The 24,967-nt window shown below is 36.2% G+C and overlaps 1 protein-coding gene across 1 annotated transcript; it reads left to right on the top strand.

Annotated features, from left to right (window-relative positions):
• Emc7 (ER membrane protein complex subunit 7) lies at positions 1-23,460 on the top strand. Its single transcript, XM_047540714.1, has 5 exons — positions 1-256; positions 5,008-5,127; positions 17,339-17,477; positions 18,995-19,075; positions 22,304-23,460. Exons 1-5 carry the CDS (start codon positions 24-26, stop codon positions 22,454-22,456), a joined length of 726 nt encoding a protein of 241 aa, XP_047396670.1. The 5' UTR covers positions 1-23; the 3' UTR covers positions 22,457-23,460.
• The last annotated feature ends 1,507 nt before the right edge of the window (positions 23,461-24,967 follow it).

The raw sequence follows: 24,967 nt of genomic DNA, 5'->3' as shown, positions 1-24,967 counted from the left end.
CCTGACTGCCGAGAGCTGCTGTCATGGCGGTCGCTCTGTGGGGCTTCTTTTTCCTCCTGCTGCTGCTGCTCTCAGGGGATACCGGGAGCTCGGAGGTGCCTGGGGCTGCGGCAGAGGGATCGGGAGGGAGTGGGGTCGGCCTCGGAGATCGTTTCAAGATCGAGGGGCGTGCCGTTGTTCCAGGGGTGAAGCCTCAGGACTGGATCTCGGCGGCCCGAGTGCTTGTAGACGGAGAAGAGCACGTCGGCTTCCTTAAGTGAGCATCCTTAGGGCCGCAGGAAAGCCGTTGGGAGGGACGCTGGAGGGGTTCCCGCTAGGAGAGCTCAGTGTCAGAACGGGACGGCGTCGCTGTCGCAGAGTGAAGGGGCAGGTGCCACTAACGCTGAAGGCTGGGAGACCCTGGGAGGCAGGCGGACGCTGTCCTCCCCTGCCCCCTACCTCAGAAACGAGGATGGCAGGCACTCGCACCAAGGCCAGAGCAGGGGGGCCACCTATTTTCAGTCCCATTTTGGCCCTGTTTGGGTTCGATCTCTCTTGGGCCCTGGGGACAGGTGAACCCTTATTTTTCTCTTGCTGGATTCTTTCATTTGCATCTTATTTGGCTTCCCTAAAACCTGGTCGCTCTTTTGCATCCGTTTCAGTCTTCTGGTTGCTTGGTTTTGTGTGGAATGATGCTGAACAAGTGGGAATTTCCAAAGCCCAAAGGGCTTCCAGGGATGACAGAGACTAGGAGAGTAATGGTACTGCTTCTAAAATTAATAGGCCCTGAAGTCCCTAATCAAAGCACACTTTTTTTGTTGGCCTGGGGTTGGGATTATTGTTCTTTTTACACTTGAATTCGTCGAGGGATTTGTAGTATCACGACTGTTATTTATGTGACAATAAGGTTTCTCTAAATTCCTTACACATTTTGTCCCTTCTTCTATTAATAGAAATGTGATTTCTGTTATATTAAAAGAAGGGATGCGTTTGTTAGTACTCTGCTTTGGCAGCTGCCTGCTTTTCGGATGTCTAGGCACAAGTATGCCTTTTTTGTTTGTTTGTTTGTTTGTGGTAACTGGGAATCAAACCTAGGGCATCAGGCATGGTAGGAAAGTGCTCTACCACCAAGCTACATCCCTAGCCCAAATATGACTTCTTAAATCTTTCCACCATTACTTGTTCATTTGTTTGGAAAATGAAATTGTGAACTGAGAGAAAATATTTAGGAAAGAAGTGATTCTCTTCTGGGTTTGTAGACTAGCAGTGGTATCTGAAGAGCACACAACTTAAATATGAACGTCTAAATTTGGTTTGCAGATTTGTTTAGATCAGCCAGGTACCCTTTTGAGAAATTCAACCTCAGTTTAGTAAATGACAACAAATTTATAACCACTCTGTTAATGCTATCTGATGTTAATAATCTGGCACTGGGGCATTCTTTAGATATTTATGGTTTAATGATAAAAATCTTACTAAGATTCAGAAAATTAGCCTTAATTGACAATTTGACTTTTCTTCTGCAGCACAGTTCCTTTGAAAAGCATTTATTTTTATTTTAAAAATAATATTAGTAACATGTTTGTTGAAGAACATGTAAACAAGAAAGTTTCTTTTTGAAAGTTTCAACCAGGGCTGGGGCTGGGGCTCAGTGGTATAGCGTTTGCCTAGCATATATGAGGCACTGGGTTGGATCCTGAGCACCACATAAAAATAAATAAAATAAAGGTATCATAAAAAAAGAAAGTTTCAACCAGACAACAACTCTTTTTTTTTTTTCTTTTTAACTTTTTTGTAGTTGGAGATTCTGTCCAGAATGCCTTTATTTCATTAGTTTGTTTTTATGTGGTGCTAAGGATCGAACTCAGTTCCTCACACATGGTAGGCAAGCACTCTGCCACTGAGCTACAGTCCCAGTCCAATGACTGATTTATTTATTTATTTATTTTTTCTTTTTTGCAGTGCTGGGGATTGAACCCAGGGCCTGTGCTTTCGAGGCAGGCATTCTATCAACTAAGCTGTCTCCCCACCTCCAACAACTCTTAATATCGTATCTTTTAGTTGTTTATAATACTAAAACATAATATTTTGTAACGTGCCCTTTTCCCTTAATTTTTTTTTTGGGGGGGGGGTACCAGGGATTGAACTCAGGAGCACTCAATTACTGAGCCCATCCCCAGCCCTATTTTATATTTTATTTAGGGACAGGGTCTCACTGAATTGCTTAGTGCCACGCTGTTGCTGATGCTGGCTTTGAACTATCTTCCTGCCTCAGCCTCCCCAGCCACTGGGATTATAGGCTTGTGCCACTGTGCCCAGCTTCACTTAATATTTGTGAAGTTTTTTTTTTTTTTAATATTGTTTTTAGTTGAAGATGGACACAATGCCTTTATTTGTTTATTTTTATGTGGTGCTGAGGATCGAACCCAGTGCCCCACACATGGTAGACAAATGCTCCACCACTGAACTACACCCCCAGCCCTGTGAAGTTTTGGTACCATTTCACTTTTTAACATTTGAATGTAGAAAGGGTGATTGAGAATTAACAGGAAGAGCTTATGGTGAAAAACTTGTTGGCAAAAGGGTAAGTAATTTGTCTTGTCACTGTTATGAAAAACTAGCACACAATTTTGGCTTATATGTATGCTTTTTTTGGAAGTGTTTTGTGACTTAGCTAATGGAGATAAGGAAAGTTGGAGCTTGGAAAGTTGGAGCTTAACACTGCTCATACCATTTCTTATTATCATCAGTTAGTATATAAGCCATAATTTATTTAACCAGTCCTCTGATTTTGGACATTTAGGCATTTTTCAGGTGTTTGTTTGTTTTGACATAGTGAGATTATGTGCTACACTTTTTTGAACTTTTTATTATAGAAATTTTCAGACATTTACAAAAATAAATAGGATCGCTTTGTGAATTCTTGGATACTCATCAAAGTCTACTGTTTTGTTTCATATCTTCTCTATACCTCATTCTTGAGTATTTTTGTATGGTTCTAAGCATAATATAATTTTACTTGTAAATGCATTATTATGTTTCTCTAAAAGGTAAGGACTTAAAAACCACATACTATTATCAAGTCAACAAAATAAATAATAATACCTTGGTATAATCTAATACCCAGTATATTTCTGTGTTTCCCCAGTTATTTAAAAAATGCATTTATGTAATTTTTTTAAATCAGGATCCAACAAAACCTGTACATTATAGAATACATTTTTAAAGCCATGTTTTAGGTATTTTTTTGTTAAAAATATTTATCTTATGAAATGTATGTTTGCTTTTTTCTTTAGGTAGTTAGTTCTGATATTATTTGTTTTGTGCACTCATCAGTTGTTGGTTTTTTTTTTTTGAACCCAGAAAGATGGTTTGAAATTTGCTCAGTCAGGGTCCCATCAAGAAAAGGAAGATAATCTCAGCGAGTTTGGGAGGCCGAAGCAGGAGGATTTCAAGTTCAAAGCCAGCCTCAGCAATTTATCAAGGCACTAAGCAATTTAGGGAGACCCTGTCTCAAAATAAAACAAAACAGGATGGGGATGTGGCTCAGTTTTTAAACCCCTCTGGGTTCACTCCCTGGTACCAAAAATAAAACAAGAAACAGAAGACACACCGAGATTAAGAATAACTCAGGGGGAAAAAAAAAAAAAAGAATAACTCAGAGGGTTTAATGAAAGCATTAAATAGTGTAGTCGTGGTGTAGGGAAACAACCACGTGATATAGTACCCTAGAACTTAAAAACGCAAGACTATTACCACCTCTAAGCCTGAGGGAGGAGTGCAAGTAGAGGTTACTGGAAACTTAAAGAAAAGGCTGCTTTGGAGGAGCCTTTGTCCCTGTGTCCCTGAATAAGGCCAGTCAAGTGACCTCTCAATGAGAAAGCTGTGGGGTATCTGTACTAAGCTCATTTTCTTCCCTTCCTGGGATCTGTGGAGAGAAAGGGTATGGATGGATCTGGAGGGTAAGTGGAAGCTGTCCATCCCAAGAATAAGTTAACTCGATGTTTGCATGTTTATTCTGTTTTGGTTTACTTTTTGCTTTGAGGTAACAAGGAACACTTTTTCATCTATTTAGTAAATATATGAATATGATCAGGATCAGTTATTGCTTTGACTATGAAAAAGCCTAAGTATTTTAAAATGAGGCATTATTTTAATATATTATTATGATAGTGGGGATTTTCTGATAACAGTTGATCCTTTTTGAACCATTTGTGTTCCTGAAACAAATTTCTTTTTTCCTTGGAGTAGTTTTTCATTTTCCAAACAGATTAATTTTGACCTGTAATGAGAAGTTACTAACTTTTTTTTTTTTTTTTTGCGGTACTGGGGATCGAACTCAGGGCCTTGTGCTTGCGAGGCAAGCACTCTACCAGCTGTCTCCCCAGCCCGAGAAGTTACTAACTTTTGATAGGAGGTTTTCTAAATCAAGTAAGTTTGTAAAAACAAACAAACAAAAAATCAGTAAGGAAAAGATAGGATGTTTTAACTACATAAACATTTTAAATATTTACATATGCAAAAAAGAACTAAAGTAATGGGACTGTAATAAGTGAAACGAATAATACCTAAATACTTTTTATCACTTATAAAAAAAAGAAAATTGGCAAAATACAAATTAAAACTGAAGTAGAATGCCATTTTTATCGCTAAGAGTTGGTGGGGGGGATTGGCAAATTGGGACCCTATTGTAATAATAATGTATATTTGTAGTTTCCCTTAAGGAAAGACATGACTTTAGAACTCTTCTCCTGTCAACTATCATCTTTACCCACAGAAAGAAAAGAAGTACTTTCTATGTCGGGGTTCTCCACTGTTCTGGAGTGGTTTCAGGTATTTTCAGAATCTGCTCAGTGTTAGTTATGCAAGATAAAGTGGAGGACAATTCTTGCCACTCTTGTTTTTTTCCCAGCTTCTTGTTTAATGTCATGGGGGGGGGCATTGTTTTTGGAATTAACACGATTTAAAACAAAAAAAAAACTAAACCAGTGATCAGAAGTGACTAAATATGATTTTCATTTCTTTCAGGACAGATGGGAGTTTTGTGGTTCATGATATACCTTCTGGATCTTATGTAGTGGAAGTTATTTCTCCAGCTTACAAGTTTGACCCTGTCCGAGTTGATATCACTTCAAAAGGAAAAATGAGGTGAGGATACCTGATTTAATATTTTCCAAAGGTTAGGCTACTGTATATCTTATTGTATATTCCTTTCAGAATTTAAGGGTGAAAATTTCCTTATTTAAGCTACAGTAATTCCTTAAAACACTTAAAATATCCATATGTTGTTTTCACCTGAACATTAATAAAATTATGAAGTTAAAATTCTTCCTTTTTTGGCTTAAAATTTATTTTAAAGCTCCTAATATGATTATAGAGAGAAAAGGTAATATTACTTCCTATAGGAGCAAAAAGCACTGTGTTAGTTGTTGAAATGTGATTTTAAAAGATTTAAGTTTTCTAAATTAGAAATAATATTTTCAACTTTTTTTTTTTTTTTTTGCAGGGCAGGGGACTGGGGATTGAACTCAGGGGTATCCGACCACTGAGCCACATCCCGAGCCCTATTTTGTGTTTTTTTTAGAGACAGGGTCTCACTGAGTTGCTTAGTGTCACATTGTTGCTGAGGCTTCTACCCCAGCCTCCCAAGCTGCTGAGATTATAGGCGTGCACCACTGCGCCTGGCTCAACTATTTTTTATTGGAATATTTTGAAAACATTTCTTATTACCTACTTGATACTAAATTGATCTTGAATTTCTACATCTCCTCTTTTCTAGAATCTTTAGTGTGCTTTGGAAATTTAGTACTTCTAGGGAAAACACTAGGTTACTTGATAGAGTTTATCTCAAAGTGAGAATCATGATAAAAGATGAAAGCACAATATTTGAAGCTGGCAGAGTAGGAAAGAATTTCAGAATCCTAAGTAAACAAATATGTGCTTTGAAAGTGAGGTGAAATTAAAAAAAACTTTCGTCTACTTGAGGCTGTGAGTATGGAATAGCAAAACCCATTTGAAGTTGGGAATAGTTGTACACATGTCCACAATCTTCAGATTTAGCCTTCCATAATAAAACATCTACTTAATTAATTAATTTATTTTTTACTGTCTTATGGCAATAACATCCTTTTGGGTTTAATATAACCAGGCAATAGATAAAGCAGTTTAAAGTGAAAATGTCTCCTGTTTGTGCTCTCATAACATTACTCTATGTTGCCATAATAAAGCACAAGTCATGCAAAAACAAAAAACGTTTTGGGGAAAAAAAAAATTTTTACAACTATAAGTTATACAGTTTACAACTGTAAGTTATATCTTATTGTTGATCCTTTTTTGTGTGCCAAGCATATGTTAGCCTGATTTGTAGAGACTGAAAATTGAGCTGACATAATAGAAATATGTTCATTTAGTGCCATATTATTTTTGATTTAGTGTTTACTTCTAAAAATTTATCTTCTTTCTTTGCTTTTCTATTTGATATTGCTAGATTTTAGGATATAATATATAAATCTGTAATAATTAAAATAGAATGAGGCATACATGGAACTATTTATCCTTAATGTTACCTGTGTTTGTCCATTGATGGATTTGCCATAATTTTTATAACCAACTCCTCTTGAGAGATAAGTAATGTTTTTTTCCCTACTCCTCTGGCATATATAAGTAAACAGATAATTACCAAGAAAATAAATTCTTGTTGTTAACATAAAGCCATACATTCTTTAGAAACAAATTACTTTTTTCCTCCTTTTTTTTTTCCTCCTATTCTTTTTTTTTTTATTGTAAACAAATGGGATACATGTTGTTTCTCTATTTGTACATGGCGTAAAGGCATACCATTTGTGTAATCATAAATTTACATAGGGTAATGTTGTTTGATTCATTCTGTTATTATTTTCCCTTCCCCCCTACCCCTCCCACCCCTCTTTTCCCTCTATACAGTCCTTCCTTCCTCCATTCTTGCCCCCCTCCCTAACCCTAACTCTAACCCTAACACTAACCCCTCCCACCCCCCATTATGTGTCATCATCCACTTATTAGCGATATCATTCGTCCTTTGGTTTTTTGAGATTGGCTTATCTCACTTAGCATGATATTCTCCAGTTTCATCCATTTGCCTGCAAATGCCATAATTTTATCATTCTTTATGGCTGAGTAATATTCCATTGTATATATATATACCACATTTTCTTTATCCATTCGTCAATTGAAGGACATCTAGGTTGGTTCCACAATCTGGCTATTGTGAACTGAGCAGCTATGAACATTGATGTGGCTGTATCTCTGTAATATGCTGATTTTAAGTCCTTTGGGTATAGGCCAAGGAGTGGGATAGCTGGGTCAAATGGTGGTTCCATTCCAAGTTTTCTGAGGAGTCTCCACACTGCTTTCCAGAGTGGCTGCACTAATTTGTAGCCCCACCAGCAATGTATGAGTGTACCTTTTTCCCCACATCCTCGCCAACACCTGTTGTTGCTTGTATTCTTGATAATCGCCATTCTAATTGGGGTGAGATGGAATCTTAGGGTGGTTTTGATTTGCATTTCTCTTATTACTAGAGATGTTGAACATTTTTCCATATGTTTGTTGATTGCTTGTAGATCTTCTTCTGTGAAGTGTCTATTCATTTCCTTAGCCCATTTGTCGATTGGATTATTTGTATTCTTGGTGTAGAGTTTTTTGAGTTCTTTATAGATTCTGGAGATTAGTGCTCTATCTGAAGTATGATTGGCAAAGATTTTCTCCCACTCTTTAGGCTCTTTCTTTGCATTGCTGATAGTTTCCTTTGCTGAGAGAAAGCTTTTTAGTTTGAATTTATCCCAGTTATTAATTCTTGCTTTTATTTCTTGTGCTATGGGAGTCCTGTTGAGGAAGTCTGGTCCTAAGCCGACATGTTGAAGCTCTGGACCTACTTTTTCTTCTATGAGATGCAAGGTCTCTGATCTGATTCCGAGATCCTTAATCCATTTTGAGTTTAGTTTCGTGCATGGTGAGAGATATGGGTTTAGTTTCATTCTGTTGCATATGGATTTCCAATTCTCCCAGCACCATTTGTTGAAGAGGCTATCTTTTCTCCATTGCATATTTTTGGTCCCTTTGTCTAGTATGAGAAAATTGTATTTATTTGGGTTTGTGTCCGTGTCCTCTATTCTGTACCATTGATCCACCTTTCTATTTTGGTACCAATACCATTGCCGTTTTTGTTACTATTGCTTTGTAGTAGAGTTGAAGATCTGGTATTGTGATACCCCCTGCTTCACTCTTTCTGTCCTCCTATTTTTGAAGGTTAAGTTTTGGCTAAAGATAAGCTTAAGTTCTGAGCATAGTTCTTGCTTTTGACTATTTAGAGCAGAGGCAAAGCTTCAATGGAAGGTATTACCTTGTAAATATACTTATAAATTGTTTTTTCTTTTTTCTTTTTTTGGTACCAGGAATTTAACCTAGGAGTGCTTAACTACCGAGCCATAACTTCAACCGTCTTTATATTTTATTTTGAGGTAGAATCTAGCTAAGTTGCTTAGGAACTCACTAAATTACTGATTTTGGATTTGTACTTAAGAACCTCCTACCTCAGCCTCTCGAGTTTTTGGGTTTACAGGTGTGCACTACTGCACTTGGCTATAAATATTTTTTTGATGGAATACATGGATTATTTCAAAGTATATTGATTAATATACCTTGGGTATTGACTTTCTCATATATCTTTTTAAAAACATAAGGATTTTTAAATATATATATAGGTAAAGTCCTATTATGTTAAATCTTATTTTTTTTTTGGTAGTGGGGATTAAACCCAAGACACTACCACTGAGTTACATCCTCAGCTTTTCTTATTTTTTATTTTGAGATAGGGTCTCATTAAATTGCTGAGGCTGGCCTTGAACTTGCTATCCTCCTGCCTAAGCCTCCCTAGTTGCTGGCATTACAGGCATGGGACATTGTGCCTGGCTTAAATCTCAATCTTAAGGGACTTATGACTTTTTAATATATTTTAGAATTGCATGCTTGAAGATGAGAAGTATGTAGATTGCAGTATACTTTATGCTTATTTAAATTTTTTTTGGGGGGTGCTGGGGATCGAACCCACGGCCTTATGCTTACAAGGCAAGCACTCTACCAACTGAGCTATCTCCCAGCCCCTAATTTTTTTAATATCAAAAACATAGTATTGGAGGGAATGATTATTGTTAAACAAGGGGGGATACTTGCTTACTAAGAACTTCAACATTTAATTTTATTTGTCCTTTTGCTGTCTTAAAATTTTGAATAAAACAGTTCTAGTAAATAGCTATATTGCTCTAAATATAAAGTTTTAATTAGCTTTTTTTGCAATGCTAGGGATTGAACTGGGGGCTAATGCTTGTTTTCCTTTTAGCAAAGGATAAAGAGTACTTCCTTTTTGAGCATTTAAGAACTGGTTTTAGGATTCATAATCTCAGATACATTCCGGAGCATTGGATTTCTGAAGAAGGAAAAAAAAAAAAAAAACAATAAAAAATGAGGCCCTTATCATTTTAATAATTAGGGGTGGGACAGAGTAGAGAACAAAGTAGGATTTGCATTCATATAAGGGCCTAATATATATTTTTTAATATATATATTTATTTTTTTTTAATTGTATACAAATGGGATACATGTTGTTTCTCTATTTGTACATAGAGTCAAGGCATACCATTTGTGTAATCATACGTTTACATAGGGCAATGATGTTTATTTTTTTTTCCCTTCCCCCCACCCCTCCCACCCCTCTTTTCCCTCTATACAGTCCTTCTTTCCTTCATTCTTACCGCTCTCCTTATCCCTAACCCTAAACCTAACCCTAAACCTAATGCTAACCCCTCCCACCCCCCATTATATGTCCTCATCCGCTTATCAGCGAGATCATTCGTCCTTTAGTTTTTTGAGATTGGCTTATCTCACTTAGCATGATATTCTCCAATTTTGTCCATTTGCCTACAAATGCCATAATTTTATCATTCTTCATTGCAGAGTAATATTCCATTGTATAAATGTGCCACAGTTTCTTTATCCATTCATCAACTGAAGGGCATCTAGGTTGGTTCCACAATCTGGCTATGGTGAATTGAGCAGCAATGAACATTGATGTGGCTGTATCTCTGTAGTATGCTGATTTTAAGTCCTTTGGGTATAGGCCAAGGAGTGGGATAGCTGGGTCAAATGGTGGTTCCATTCCAAGCTTTCTGAGGAATCTCCACACTGCTTTCCAGAGTGGCTGCACTAATTTGCAACCCCACCAGCAATGTATGAGTGTTCCTTTTTCACCACATCCTCGCCAACACCTATTGTTGCTTGTATTCTTGATAATCGCCATTCTAATTGGGGTGAGGTGAAATCTTAGGGTAGTTTTGATTTGCATTTCCCTTATTACTAGGGATGTTGAACATTTCTTCATATATCTGTTGATTACTTGTACATCTTCTTCTGTGAAGTGTCTGTTCATTTCCTTAGACCATTTGTTGATTGGATTATTTGTATTCTTCGTGTAGAGTTTTTTAAGTTCTTTATAGATTCTGGAAATTAGCGCTCTATCTGAGGTATGGTTGGCAAAGATATTCTCCCACTCCGTAGGCTCTCTCTTCACATTTCTGATAGTTTCCTTTGCGGAGAGAAAGCTTTTTAGTTTGAATCTATCCCAGTTGTTGATTCTTGCTTTTATTTCTTGTGCTATGGGAGTCCTGTTAAGGAAGTCTGATCCTAAGCCAACAAGTTGAAGATTTGGACTTACTTTTTCTTCTGTAAGATGCAGGGTCTCTGGTCTGATTCCGAGGTCCTTGATCCATTTTGAGTTGAGTTTTGTGTAGGGTGAGAGATAGGGGTTTAATTTCATTCTATTGCATATGGTTTTCCAGTTTTCCCAGCACCATTTGTTGAAGAGGCTATCTTTCCTCCATTGCATATTTTTGGAACCTTTGTCCAGTATGAGAAAATTGTATTTATTTGGGTTTGTGTCCATGTCCTCTATTCTGTACCATTGATCTACCTGTCTATTTTGGTACCAATACCATGCCGTTTTTGTTACTATTGCTTTGTAGTAGAGTTGAAGATCTAGTATTGCAATACCCCCTGCTTCGCTCTTGCTACTGAGGATTGCTTTAGCTATTCTAGGTTTTTTATTCTTCCAGATGAATTTCATAATTGCTTGCTCTATTTCTGCAAGGTACATCATTGGGATTTTAATTGGAATTGCATTGAATCTGTATAGCACTTTAGGTAGTATAGCCATTTTGACAATATTAATTCTGCCTATCCAGGAACATGGGAGATCTTTCCATTTTCTAAGGTTTTCTTGAATTTCCTTCTTTAGTGTTCTGTAGTTCTCATTGTAGAGGTCTTTCACCTCTTTTGTGAGATTGATTCCCAAGTATTTTATTTTTTTTGATGCTATTGTGAATGGGGTAGTTTTCCTAATTTCTCTTTCTGAAGATTCATCACTTATGTATAAAAATGCATTGGATTTATGAGCATTGATCTTGTAACCTGCTACTTTACTGAATTCACTTATGAGTTCTAAAAGTTTTCTGGTGGAATTTCCAGGTTCCTCTAAATATATAATCATGTCATCAGCAAACAGGGATAGTTTGAGTTCTTCTTTTCCTATTCGTATCCCTTTAATTTCTTTGGTTTGTCTGATTGCTCTGGCTAGAGTCTCAAGGACGATGTTGAATAGAAGCGGTGAAAGAGGGCATCCCTGCCTTGTTCCAGTTTTTAGGGGGAACGCTTTCAGTTTTTCACCATTTAGAATGATATTAGCCATGGGCTTAGCGTAGATTGCCTTTATAATGTTAAGGAATGTTCCCACTACCCCAATTTTTTCTAGTGTTTTGAGCATGAAGGGATGCTGTATTTTATCGAATGCTTTTTCTGCATCTATTGAAATAATCATGTGATTCTTAACTTTAAGTCTATTGACATGGTGAATGACATTTATTGATTTCCGAATGTTGAACCAACCTTGCATCCCTGGGATAAAACCCACTTGATCGTGGTGCACTATCTTTTTAATATATATTTGTATGCGATTTGCTAAAATTTTGTTGAGAATTTTTGCATCAATGTTCATTAAGGATATTGGTCTGAAATTTTCTTTTCTCGATGTGTCTCTGTCTGGTTTAGGTATCAGGGTGATATTGGCTTCATAGAATGAGTTTGGGAGGGTTCCCTCCTCTTCTATTTCATGGAATAGTTTGAGGAGTATTGGAATGAGCTCTTCTTTAAAGGTTTTGTAGAACTCCGCTGAGAACCCATCTGGTCCTGGACTTTTCTTTGTTGGTAGGCTTTTGATGACCTCTTCTATTTCATTGCTTGAAATTGGTTTATTTAAGTTGTGTATGTCCTCCTCGTTCAGTTTAGGTAATTCATATGTCTCTAGAAATTTGTTGATGTCTTCGAGGTTTTCTGTTTTGTTGGAGTATAGATTTTCGAAATAGCTTCTAATTATGTTTTGTATTTCACTCGTGTCTGTTGTGATGTTTCCTTGTTCATTCCGAATTTTAGTAATTTGAGTTTTCTCCCTCTTTCTCTTTGTTAGTGTGGATAAGGGTTTATCAATTTTGTTTATTTTTTCAAAGAACCAACTATCTATTTTGTTAATTTTTCCAATTGTTTCTTTTGTTTCGATTTCGTTGATTTCGGCTCTGATTTTAACTATTTCCTGTCTTTTACTACTTTTGGTATTGGTCTGCTCTTCTTTTTCTAGCGCTTTGAGCTGTAGTGTTAAGTCGTTTATTTGTTGATTTCTACTTCTTTTTTTGAATGCACCCCATGAAATAAATCTTCCTCTAAGTACTGCTTTCATAGTGTCCCAGAGATTTTGATATGATGTGTCTTTGTTCTCGTTTACTTCTAAGAATTTTTTTATTTCCCTCCTGATGTCTTCTGTTATCCATTCATCATTTAATAGTGTATTATTTAATCTCCAGGTATTGGAGAAGTTTCTGTTTTTTATTCTGTCATTTATTTCTAATTTCAATCCATTATGATCTGATAGAGTACAAGGTAGTATCTCTATCTTCTTGTATTTGCTAACAGTAGCTTTGTGGCATAAAATATGGTCTATTTTAGAGAAGGATCCATGTGCTGCTGAGAAGAAAGTGTATTCGTTCTTTGTTGGATGGTATATTCTATATATGTCCGTTAAGTCTAAATTGTTGATTGTGTTGTTGAGATCTATAGTTTCTTTATTCAGTTTTTGTTTGGACGATCTATCCAGTGGTGAGAGAGGTGTGTTAAAATCGCCTAGTATTATTGTGCTGTGGTCTATTTGATTTCTGGAATTGAGAAGGATTTGTTTGACGTACGTGGATGAGCCAATGTTCGGGGCATAGATATTTATGATTGTTAAGTCTTGCTGATTTATGCTTCCCTTAAGCAGCATGTAATGTCCTTCTTTATCCCTTCTGACTAGTTTTGGTTTGAAGTCCACATTATCTGAAATGAGGATGGATACTCCAGCTTTTTTGCTGTGTCCGTGTGCATGGTATGTTTTTCCCCATCCTTTCACCTTTAGTCTATGGGTGTCTCTTTCTATGAGATGAGTCTCTTGCAGGCAGCATATTGTTGGATTTTTCTTTTTAATCCAATCTGCCAGTCTGTGTCTTTTGATTGATGAATTCAGGCCATTGACATTCAGGGTTATTATTGTGATATGATTTGTATTCCCAGTCAATTGACTCATATTTGTTTTTGACATGATTTGGTTTCTCCTTTATTTGGCTATTCCTTTAGGCTAGCGCCTCCTGTTGCTGATTTGCATCGTTGTTTTTCATCTCTTCCTCATGGAATATTTTGCTGAGAATGTTCTGTAATGCTGGCTTTCTTTTTGTAAATTCCTTTAGCTTTTGTTTATCATGGAAGGATCTTATTTCATCGTCAAATTTGAAGGTAAGTTTTGCTGGGTATAAGATTCTTGGTTGGCATCCATTTTCTTTCAGGGCTTGGTATATGTTGTTCCAGGCCCTTCTAGCTTTTAGGGTCTGGATTGAAAAATCTGCTGATATTCTTATTGGTTTCCCTCTGAATGTAATTTGATTCTTTTCTCTCGCGGCCTTTAAAATTCTGTCTTTATTTTGTATGTTAGGTATTTTCATAATAATGTACCTTGGTGTGGGTCTGTTGTAATTTTGTATGTTTGGAGTTCTATAAGCCTCTTGTACTTGGTTTTCCATTTCGTTCTTCAGATTTGGGAAATTTTCTGTTACTATTTCATTGAATAGATTGTTCATTCCTTTGGTTTGTTTCTCTAAGCCTTCCTCAATCCCAATAATTCTTAAATTTGGCCTTTTCATGATATCCCATAATTCTTGTAGGTTCTGTTCATGATTTCTTACCATCTTTTCTGTTTGGCCAACTTTACTTTCAAGGTTAAATAATTTGTCTTCAATGTCTGAGGTTCTGTCTTCCAGGTGTTCTATCCTATTGGTTATGCTTTCTATGGAGTTTTTAACTTGGTTTATTGTTTCCTTCATTTCAAGTATTTCAGTTTGTTTTTTTTTCAGTATCTCTAACTCTTTATTGAAATGATCTCTTGCTTCCCGTATTTGCTCTTTTAACTGTTGATTGGTGCGATCATTTAATGCCTGCATTTGCTCTTTCATCTCCTCCTTCAATGCCTGTATTTGCTCTTTCATCTCCTCATTAGCTTCCCTGATCGTTTTAATTACGTACATTCTGAACTCCCTTTCTGACATTTCTTCTGCTGTGCTGTCATTGGGTTTTATTGATGTAGTATCTAGGTTTGCTTGGGACATTTTCTTACCTTGTTTTCTCATATTGGTCAGCTGTCAGTGGGACCCTGAGATATTGCAGTTTTCCGCTATTGGCTTATAGTGTCCCGGTAGATTTCCAGTGTATCACCTCCCAGCCTTCAGTAGCCTGATGTCTTGGAGGAATCTGATAAAGCAGCGCATCCGAAGAAAACTGCCCCTAGCCCCCTACTGGTTCCACGGTTTGGAACTGGTTCTGTGCGGAAATGCTCTCACTGTGGGCCTGCACCGTGCAGCTGGCTGTGTGGGAGGAGCCCACTGCCGAAGTGTGGAAGGCTACCTTGGGAAGACTCTAGCTGCCCTGCCTGGCTCCGATAAGCCACCTCTATCTGGGCCTGCCACCCGGACCGAGCTTTACCCAGTGGGCAGACTCACCTGTGGCTCTATTTCAGTCCGAGTCTCTCAATGCCTCCCCTTCTTAACTCCTGGGTTCTGGAGCGACTGGGGGTGCAGTCTCCCTCTAGGCCGCCATCTTGGATCGCCAGGGCCTAATATTTTGAGCAGTGTTTTGTAAACATGCAAAGTAAATTAGCATCAAATATATATGAAACTTCCTTTCGTGATATTTTAGCTGAATGAAAAAAATCTTAGAAATGTTGGACAAAATATGACAAACATTTCCTACACCCCTGGCCCTTTAAAAATGTTCTATTTTAAGACAGGGTCTTGCTAAATTGCCTAGGCTGGCCTGAAATTTGCAGTCCTTCTGCCTCAGCCTCCTGAATTGCTGGGATTATAGGCATGTGCCACTGTGCCCAGCAGACTTTTCCTTTTATTTAAATGTGTAGCTGTCTCCAAAGTAAGGAAAATCCCTAGGGGATATACTATAAACCACGTCCCCATCTGAGATTTTTGATGAGGTTCTCTAACTTAAAAGCTTAGCTTTTATTAGTAATGTATAAGTAGGAGGCAAGCCTTGGGCTTACTTGGGTTAGAATTAGATCTAAGTTTTGGTTTCCCTTTGATCTTTAAATTAAAACCCAAAAGGCCAGATTCCCATTCTGACCTTGGTATTTGGGTAAAATTCTCCCATGAAAACTGATAGTAGCAATTCTATCCTCATTAAAATTTGAAGTATGAACTTATTACTTCTCACAAAATCTAGGCACTTCCAAGATGAGAAGCTAACAAAATGGTCCCTGCTTAAAATCCCTGGACTACTAGCACAGACAAATGTGTAATCTCTCTGAAAGAAGATGCCCTAATATCTATTTACTTAAGTCTACTTACATTACAGAGTACCCAAGGAAACAGTCTACATTAAATCAGCAAATGAATCACACCTCCAAAAGTTTAAGATGGTAGAATTATTGGGTATATACTATACAATAATTTGAAGTATATTTGAACTGCTTAAAGAAATAAAAATTTATTGCTGTAAAAAATGATATACCTGGCTATCTGGCTAGGCATGGTGGTGCATACCTGTAATCCCAGCTGCTCGGGAGGCTAAGGTAGGAGGATCACGAGTTCAAAGCCAGCCTCAGCAATTTAGTGAGGCCTGGTTTTTTGGTTTGTTTTTTTTTTTTTAACATGTTTTTAGATGTTGATAGACATTTATTTTATTCATTTATTTATACGTGGTGCTGAGAATTGAATCCAGGGCCTCACACATGCTAGACACGCACTCTACCATCGAGCCACAACCCCAGTCCCGAGGCCTGGGTTTTGATTTTATTAGTGCATCTTAGGTGAAAATAAGATGTTTATCAAGTACTGTTGTAGGGCTTTCTTTTTTTTTTTTTTTTTTGGTACTGGGGATTGAATCCAGGGGCACTTTACCACTGAGCCACATCCCCAGACCTTTTTATTTTTTATTTTGAGACATTGTCTGAATAAGTTATTCAAACTTTACATCCTCCTGCCTCAGCCTCTCCAGTCACTGCGATTTCAGGCATATGCCACCACACCTAGCTTGTTGTAGGGCGGGTGGGTGGAGTTTCTTTCTTTTTTTCTTTTTTTTAAATAGTTTAATAGTTTTTTAGTTGTAGATGGACATAATACCTTTATTTTATGTACGGATGTCTGTATGTATGTATGTGGTACTGGGAATCGAACCCAGTGCCTCACATGTGCTAGGCAGGCATTCTGCCGCTGAGCTACAACCCCAGCCCCAGTAGGACTCTCTTGAATCAAGTTTTTGTTGCAAAAGTAGCCTTAGAATTTGGGTGTATCCAGTAATGCACATCTTAGATCATCTAATAAATAAATAAATAAAATCCAGTATTTTTAAATGTTTATAGTAAAATAAATTCATTACTAAGTATAATCAAGGGACTTTAGAAGGATTCTAAAAGAAGTTTTGATATAAACAGAAATTAAGGAACTTACCTAACCACATAGATAGGTAGCGTGACAACTGCAGCTAGACGATTTGAAGTATAGTGTTTTTTCTGTTGACTTTATCCAGTATTTTAGATATGCAGATAAAACTGTTTTGGTCAGATTTTCAGAATCAAAAGTTTAGATGCCAGGATGTTTTGGAAGAGTCATTGCTAATATATTTTAAGCAGATCTTTTAACTAGCCATGTTTTTTGTAGAATTACTGCCACTTTTCTCATGTTTTTTTTATCAGAGCAAGATATGTGAATTATATCAAAACATCAGAAGTGGTCAGACTGCCCTATCCTCTCCAAATGAAATCTTCAGGTCCACCTTCTTACTTTATTAAAAGGGAGTCATGGGGCTGGACAGACTTTCTTATGAATCCAATGGTATGTATCAAGCTGAAATAAAACATTTTGCTAATCCCTAATTTACTTGTAGGTTTGAAAACTTCAAAACCCCTGTGAGGTGGAAAATTGAGGTTAGGTTGTTGGATGAAAGGATTATTGTGAGTAATTTTTGGATTTCAGGAAAACAGTGGCTTTAGGAATAGATAATGAAAAGAATATAGTGAAAATGGCTCTATAGAGTTGACATTGAAATGTACAACAGAAATTGAATAAATACTTATTTATGATGAAATGTAAAATTCAAATAGAGGGTATGCAGCCATATATGGAGATATCCCATCCATCCTACTACTTGCATATTAGTTCACTGATAAACATGCCATCATTTATTAACCAGTCCCTGTTGGTGCAAATAAGGTTTTCTTTCTCTTTTTTTAACAAGTGTGGTGAACAAAGAAGTTATTCTCTGGTAATTTAAGTAGTTGGTATTGTCATGAAAATTAAGTTATGATACTAATAGTAAAACACTAAAAGAATATATTCTTTTTGTGGTTGTGGTATTGGGAGTAGTAACCCAGGGGTGCTCTACTTTTGAAATAAATACCCAGCCCTTTTTGTTGTTTTATTTTGAGATAGGGTCTTTGCCAAGACTGTCCTTGAACTTGTGATCCTCCCATTTCAGCCTCCCAAGAAGTTGGAATTATAGACATGTGCCACATCAGACAGTCCAGAATACATTCTTTTAAAACAAATTTTACCTTTTTTTAAAACTGTTTTTGAAAGTTGAATAATTATGTGAGCATTATATATGTTTTAATCATATTCCTTGCTGACAGTTTTGACAGCTTTTTAGATCACAAAGGGACTACTTGGGGATTATACCTCCTTGGAGAGGAATAAATCAGTACCTAGAATCTGTTATCAAAGAAAAAGAGGCAAGAGTGTAGTTTGAATGGGAGGAATCAACAGTAAGTCTCCAAAGCTTACTCATTTTATGTATTCTCCTTACTGAAATTCTATAGACGTGTATGCAGTGCTGGAGAATTCTAGGATATTTTTCAAAACTGATCTGCAAAAGTAGTTGTCGAGTACTAGATTGCAGGCTCTAGAGGACATATATTAATGAGAGAGATGAGGGTTTTCGCCAAGAACCACAGAGTTATCTGGAAAGAGCAATCTGACAGGCCATTGAGATCACCAAACTTAATGCCAGATTGCAGGTTGAAGAAAATCAATAGATAGTTCCATTTGCAAACTACTTTTATTAAGTAATACTGTAAGCCCTGCACAAACATAGGCAGGTGGCACAAGAAAGAAGTGTGATGTCAATAAAGTCCAAACACATAGATAAAATTCTCAATCTTATCAAACTCTACAACATTCAGACAGGTAGCACCTTGCTATCATCAGAATTAGTTCACTAGAATTGATGTGATTGCTGCAAGTTCTGTATACACATTTGAATCTTTAAATTTTACATTATTAAATGCAGTTTTTGTTTCACAAACTGTAAAGTGGAGGAAAGGGAATTTCTAATTTTTTTTTTCTGTCTTCAGGTTATGATGATGGTTCTTCCATTATTGATATTTGTGCTTCTGCCCAAAGTGGTCAACACAAGTGATCCTGACATGAGACGGGTAAGATGACTGCCCAGCTATGAATTTTCGTTGTATATTCTCATGTTTGGTCTGTTCCATTGTGGCTAGATGGCTTGAGGTTTTTTTCTTTCCTTTATCCTAGTTCCCATGGCAAATTGATCTGAGTTTGTGTAAACACGTATTATGTTCTTGGCATTTAATTAGTTGTTTTCATTGGACAGCATAAATTCCATTGGTTTTGCCTGATGAAGCCTACATCTTTTAGCATAGCTAAAATAATGTACTTAGTCGTAGCTGCTTTATGTGCCTCACTTGTTAAGTAGTTGAAATGCACAAAAGCCTGGTATACCTAATCCAAATATTTTGTAAAATTATTACTCCTTTAATCTATCTTTACTTAATAAAACTCTCTTCAGAGCACATAGTCAGTTTATGAGTTCAGACAAAAGTCAGGTAGACCAAGGGGGATAAGTAGAATAGTGACTTTTAAACTCTGTAACACAAAACCATACTGGTTTTGCAAAGAGGAAAGGAGTTGCTAAGTAGGATGCTTCAAATTTAGTGTACCATTTTATTTCTTCAAATAATTGGCTTCCATATATAAAATCTTCATTTTTTTCTTTAAATAGTTATCCATTTTTGCATCTAAGAAACTCAAATATCTTCTGAGTGCCAAGGTTCTCTATTGTTTTTGGTATACTAATGTATTGATAACCTTATCCATTGTTGAACTAGCTTCTGGATATGGGGATACAAAAATGAATTAAAGTGCATCTCTATTGTCAACAAATTCAGTTAAATGTAAGAAATAGAATGAATTCATAAAATATTCTCTAGCCATCAGGGGGTTTTGTGGTTTTTCTTTCCTTTTTTAAATGGGAAAATAAAATAGACATAAAACAAATAAATCTATTTCCTCAGGTAGTAGTGATTAAGTTCTGTAAAAGGTAAGGTATTCCCAGCTGGAATGGCACAAAAAACTTTATGGAAAAAAGAAAGGTTTATATTTCAAAATGTTTTATTGTTGAATTTTGGCATCTTTTCCAAAGATAATATATCCTCTTGGGCAAAAGAGAATATATCCTATCAAATCCTCGTATCTGTTGAGCTTATTAGCTCTCTGTGACATCAGTAGAAGGAAATATCAGTAGTCACATTTGGTTATAAATTCACTCCTTGTTGGGCTGGGGTTGTAGCTCAGTGGTAGAGTGCTAGTCTGTCATGTGTGAGGCACTGGGTTTGATCCTTAGCATCATATAATATAAACAAACAAATAAATAAATAAATGTACTATGTCCATCTACAACTAAAAAAAATTTTTTTTTTAAAAGTTCACTTTTTGCAAAGTGCTTTGTACATAGTAAATACTATAAAAAGTTGTTGCTCCAAGAGCTTCAGAATCGAATAGATTCAAAAATAGAATGGATGATGTATAGGAGCTCAAGACCTAGTACCATATATATTAAATTTTTTATTATAAGGCTTTTTGACATACTTCACTTAGGTTTACAATTTTTCTTTTTTCTGACCTTAATTGTAAAAGCACCTTTTTCTTTAAAAACTATGAATAAATTTTTTCAAGCTAATATTCTAACATTTCCCCTTTGAAATGGTATGTAATGTAGCATTTGCTTTTCTTGACTGAACTAAAATAAATTTTAAGTTTACTTTTGGCAAGTTGCATGAAATACAGATAAAACAGACATTACATTAATATTACATTAATATCAAGTAGGAATTTGTAATTGTTAGCTCAATAAGGCAGAGGACAAAACCCAAGATAAAAGTGCCAAATTCTTCCCAGTGACCAGGAGGCTGAGGCAGGAAGATCACAGATTGGAAGCCAGCCTCAGCAATTTAGTGAGACCCTAAGCAACTTAGCAAGACTCTGCTCAAAATAAAAAATAAAACATGCTGGGGTTGTGTCTCAGTGGTTGAGTGCCCCTGGGTTCCATCCCCAGTACCAAAAAAAAAAAAAAAAAAAAAAGAGAAGAAAATTGCCAAGTCTTTAGCTTGTTGTAACCAATAAATTGTAACACTTGTGTGGCCTGCTTTAGAGTTGTAATTGAGGTCATCAAAACCATGTAAGTATTTATATAATTACAACTAAAACTTAGGAATCAAATCTTGGAAATGCTGCAGTTTATCTTCCAAACATTCCCGTTACCTTGATATGTAGTTGAAGATTGATATTTTGGATGTATGCATCCAGAGAAAACATCAGCTTAAAATATGCATTAAAATAATATGAAGCTGGGGACAGTGGCACATGCCTGTAATACCAGTGACTCAGGAGGCTTAGGCAGGAGGATCACAAGTTTGAAGTCAGCCTTAGAAACTTAATGAGACTTAAGCAACTTAGTGAGACCCTGTCTTCAAAATAAAAAATATAAAGGACTGGGGATGTAGCTCAGTGGTAAAGTGCCTTTAGGTACAACCCCCAGTACCTCAAAAAAAACAAAACAAATAAAAATAAAAATATGAAAACATATTAATCAGAAAACAAAATAAGAAAGGAATATGATCAAATATATCCACTGTCAGAAATAAAGTCCTTTATTAAAACATACACTTAAACCTTAGGCAGGTATTTATTAGACATTTGCCAAGGATCATCATGTTTACTGAAGTAAAGGATATATGGAACATGGTTACTAATAATGTTTAGGTAAAGGACTTTTGATTTTTAAAAAAAACATTTTTAGCTATAGATGGACATAATATCTTTATTTTATTTATTTTTTAATGTGGTGCTGAGAATCTAACTCAGTGCCTTGTACATGCTAGGCAAGCGCTCTACCACTGAGCTAAAACCCCAGCCCTTTTTTTTTTTTTTTTAAGCTGGGAATCAAACCTAGGGCCTCACCCAGAGCAACTGCTTTACCTCTGGGCTCCACCCCAGTCTGGTAAAATACATTGAGTATAACATTGCATTGTTGCTCAAAAATATTACCTTTTACTTGTTCTACTCCTTTCCTTCTTTCTTAATAGGAAGTGTTAGGAGTTCAGTGACTAGAAAGATCCCAGTACCCGCCCCCACCTCCCTCCCTACTAGGGATTGAACCCAGGACTCTCAACTACTAAGCTATATCCCCAATATACCTTTTTATTTTTTATTTCGAGACAGGGTCTCACTAAATTGCCAAAGCTGACTTCAAACTAGAGATCTACCTGCCTCAGCCTCCCCAGTAGCTGGAATTACAGATGCGCACCACCACATCCAGCTCCCAGTACCCTTTTCATACCTTGTGCTTTTGTTCCTTGCAGGAGATGGAGCAATCAATGAATATGCTGAATTCCAACCATGAATTGCCTGATGTATCTGAGTTCATGACAAGACTCTTCTCTTCAAAATCATCTGGCAAATCTAGCAGTGGCAGCAGTAAAACAGGCAAAAGTGGGGCTGGCAAAAGGAGGTAGTCAGGTAGTTCACAGCAGGCATTTGCACAAATATAGCAACACTGGGTGGCATCCAAGTCTTGAGGGAAAACCATGTGAAGCAACTACTGTAAACTTGAGTCATCCTGAAAGTTGATCTCTTACAACTGTTGTATTTGTTAACTTTTTAACAGATGTTTTGTACTTGGTACACAAGAAAACCCAACTTTCATCCTTTGTCTGTATGAGGTCAATATTGATGTCACTGAATTAATTGCAGTGTCCTATAGAAAATGACATTAATAAATTATATGAAGTACTATACTTTATGTATATTAAAATAAGTCTTAATCCAGAGATCAAATTATCTTCTGTCATTTTTTTTTCTCTTGTTTCTTTTTCCTAACATTTTTCTGTATCTTTTATTATCTGAGACTTGAAATGAACTTGTCTATTTAAAAAGAAGTGGTTGTTATCCTTAGAGTAGCATGCGCTGTGGTTTTTTTTTTGTGTACCCATACCTTTCAAAATTCTCAGCTTCCATGTCTTGCCATTTAATATTTCCTTGTATGTGAGGTGGATTCTGTTTCTTATGTAGTTGTAATTTTATTATCACAATTAGTTCCAGAGTATAGATATATGAATCAGAATCAGAATAGAGTTTAATCATTTTTAAAATTCTGGTTACCATGTGTTGGGTATTCATTTTACAATTATTTTTGAACCAAATGTGTGCTGTGATCCACAATGGAATACAGAGATGGGTATTATCCAAGCACCTGTCTCAATAGAGCTTATTATGCAGGGAGGGAGGACAAATAATAATAATGAATACCTATGGGAAAGAAGTGCAGCAGGAGGAAAACCTTCCAGTTTAAGAAAAATCAACCTTATTATAATATTGGTGGCATAGCACATCATTGACTCTTAGAATTTTTGCAATATAAATTAACTTTCTGTTTAACAGTATCTTTTTTTTTATTTTTATTTTTACAGACTGCATTTCGATTCATTGTACATAAATGGGGTTAAACGTTTCATTTCTATGGTTGTACACAATGTAGATTCACACCATTCATATAATCATACATGTACATAGGGTAATAATGTCTGTCTCAGTCCACTATCTTTCCTTCCCCCACCCCCTCCCACCCCATTTTCCTCTACACCATCCAAAGTTCCTCCATTCTTCTCTTGCCACCCCCGCCACCCCCTCTCCTTTTGTATCATCATCCATTTATCAGAGAAAACATTAGGCCTTTGGTTTTTTGGGCTTGGCTTATTTCACTTAGCATGATATTCTCCAACTCCATCCATTTATCAGCAAATTTAGCAGTATCTTTTATTTCAATAAGTTGTAAAAATTTTACACCTTTTCCTTTTGGGTTATTTTAGTTAAGGAGAAGTGTTGCTTCTAGTAAAGGGCTTCTTTTTCTCCTGTTTTCTCCTCTATTGCTTTCTTAAGGTTATTAAATCAGAAAACAGAACAAAAAAGTGGTTTCTTAAAAACTCTATTTTCTCTTTTGTATTAGGTGTCATTGTTCATTTTGAAATGAGGTACATAAGTTTTCTTTTAAAGAAATAGGTTTTGGAAGCTGGGAGTATAATTCAGTGGTCAAGCACATGCTTAGCATGTTGGAGGCCCTGAGTTCAATTCCCTTTTTTTTTTTTTCTTTTTTTTGCCGTGCCGGGGATTGAACCCAGGGCCTTGTGCTTGCAAGGCAAGCACTCTACCAACTGAGCTATCCCCCCAGCCCTAATTCCCAGTTTTTTTAAGTTCTGATTCAGGACACTTTATTAAATATCTTTATTTACATTATTTAATGTTACCAAACTGACTGAACTCTGAATGATTGGGTGGGTTAGCTGGTTAATGGTAGAGCTAGATCTTTTAAAATAGAATAATTTATTGAAAATAAATGTAAGAATACCATCCAAATGTCATTCATTTAGCTGGACTTTCTAATTTTCACTTAAACAGTAAGTAAATGAATGTGACATTCTCCTTTGTGATTCAAAGGAAACAGAACATAGTAAATCTTAGTTGTATGACCAGAAATCCTGTTTTAAATTTTCATAATTTGGATTGTCAAAATTTGCATATGGAATGCCTAAAGACTAAGAACTTTAAAAACACTCCCAAGGAAATTACCATTTCACATACCAGCCAAGAAACTATGTAGTTATTTTATATAGATTTTTAACAGCTTCTGAATATATGTGCATCTTATAATATTATAAAAATGGTATTATGTCAATTGTATATGGAGATCTTATCTTTTCATAGAAGCTTCTTCAAATGCTTAGGATATTTACAGGTATAGAAATGATTGCATATTATTAGGCAGTTTGAGAGAATTCAGTGCAAAGAGCTACTCTTTAGCTACTGACTTGTTTTGTGACTTTGAGCAAGTCACTTGGACCATGTTTTGTTCTTTTTGTATCTCCAACATTAAGTATATAGGTGCAACAATAAATATTTGTTGAATGAGTAAATAAAAGGGGATTCAAGTTTCCTCATGTACAAATTGGAACAAAGTTTTTGGTTTTGTT

Source organism: Sciurus carolinensis, chromosome 2 (assembly GCF_902686445.1).
Source record: "Sciurus carolinensis chromosome 2, mSciCar1.2, whole genome shotgun sequence".
NCBI lineage: Eukaryota > Metazoa > Chordata > Mammalia > Rodentia > Sciuridae > Sciurus > Sciurus carolinensis.
This window is presented reverse-complemented; position numbering and strand designations above follow the sequence as displayed.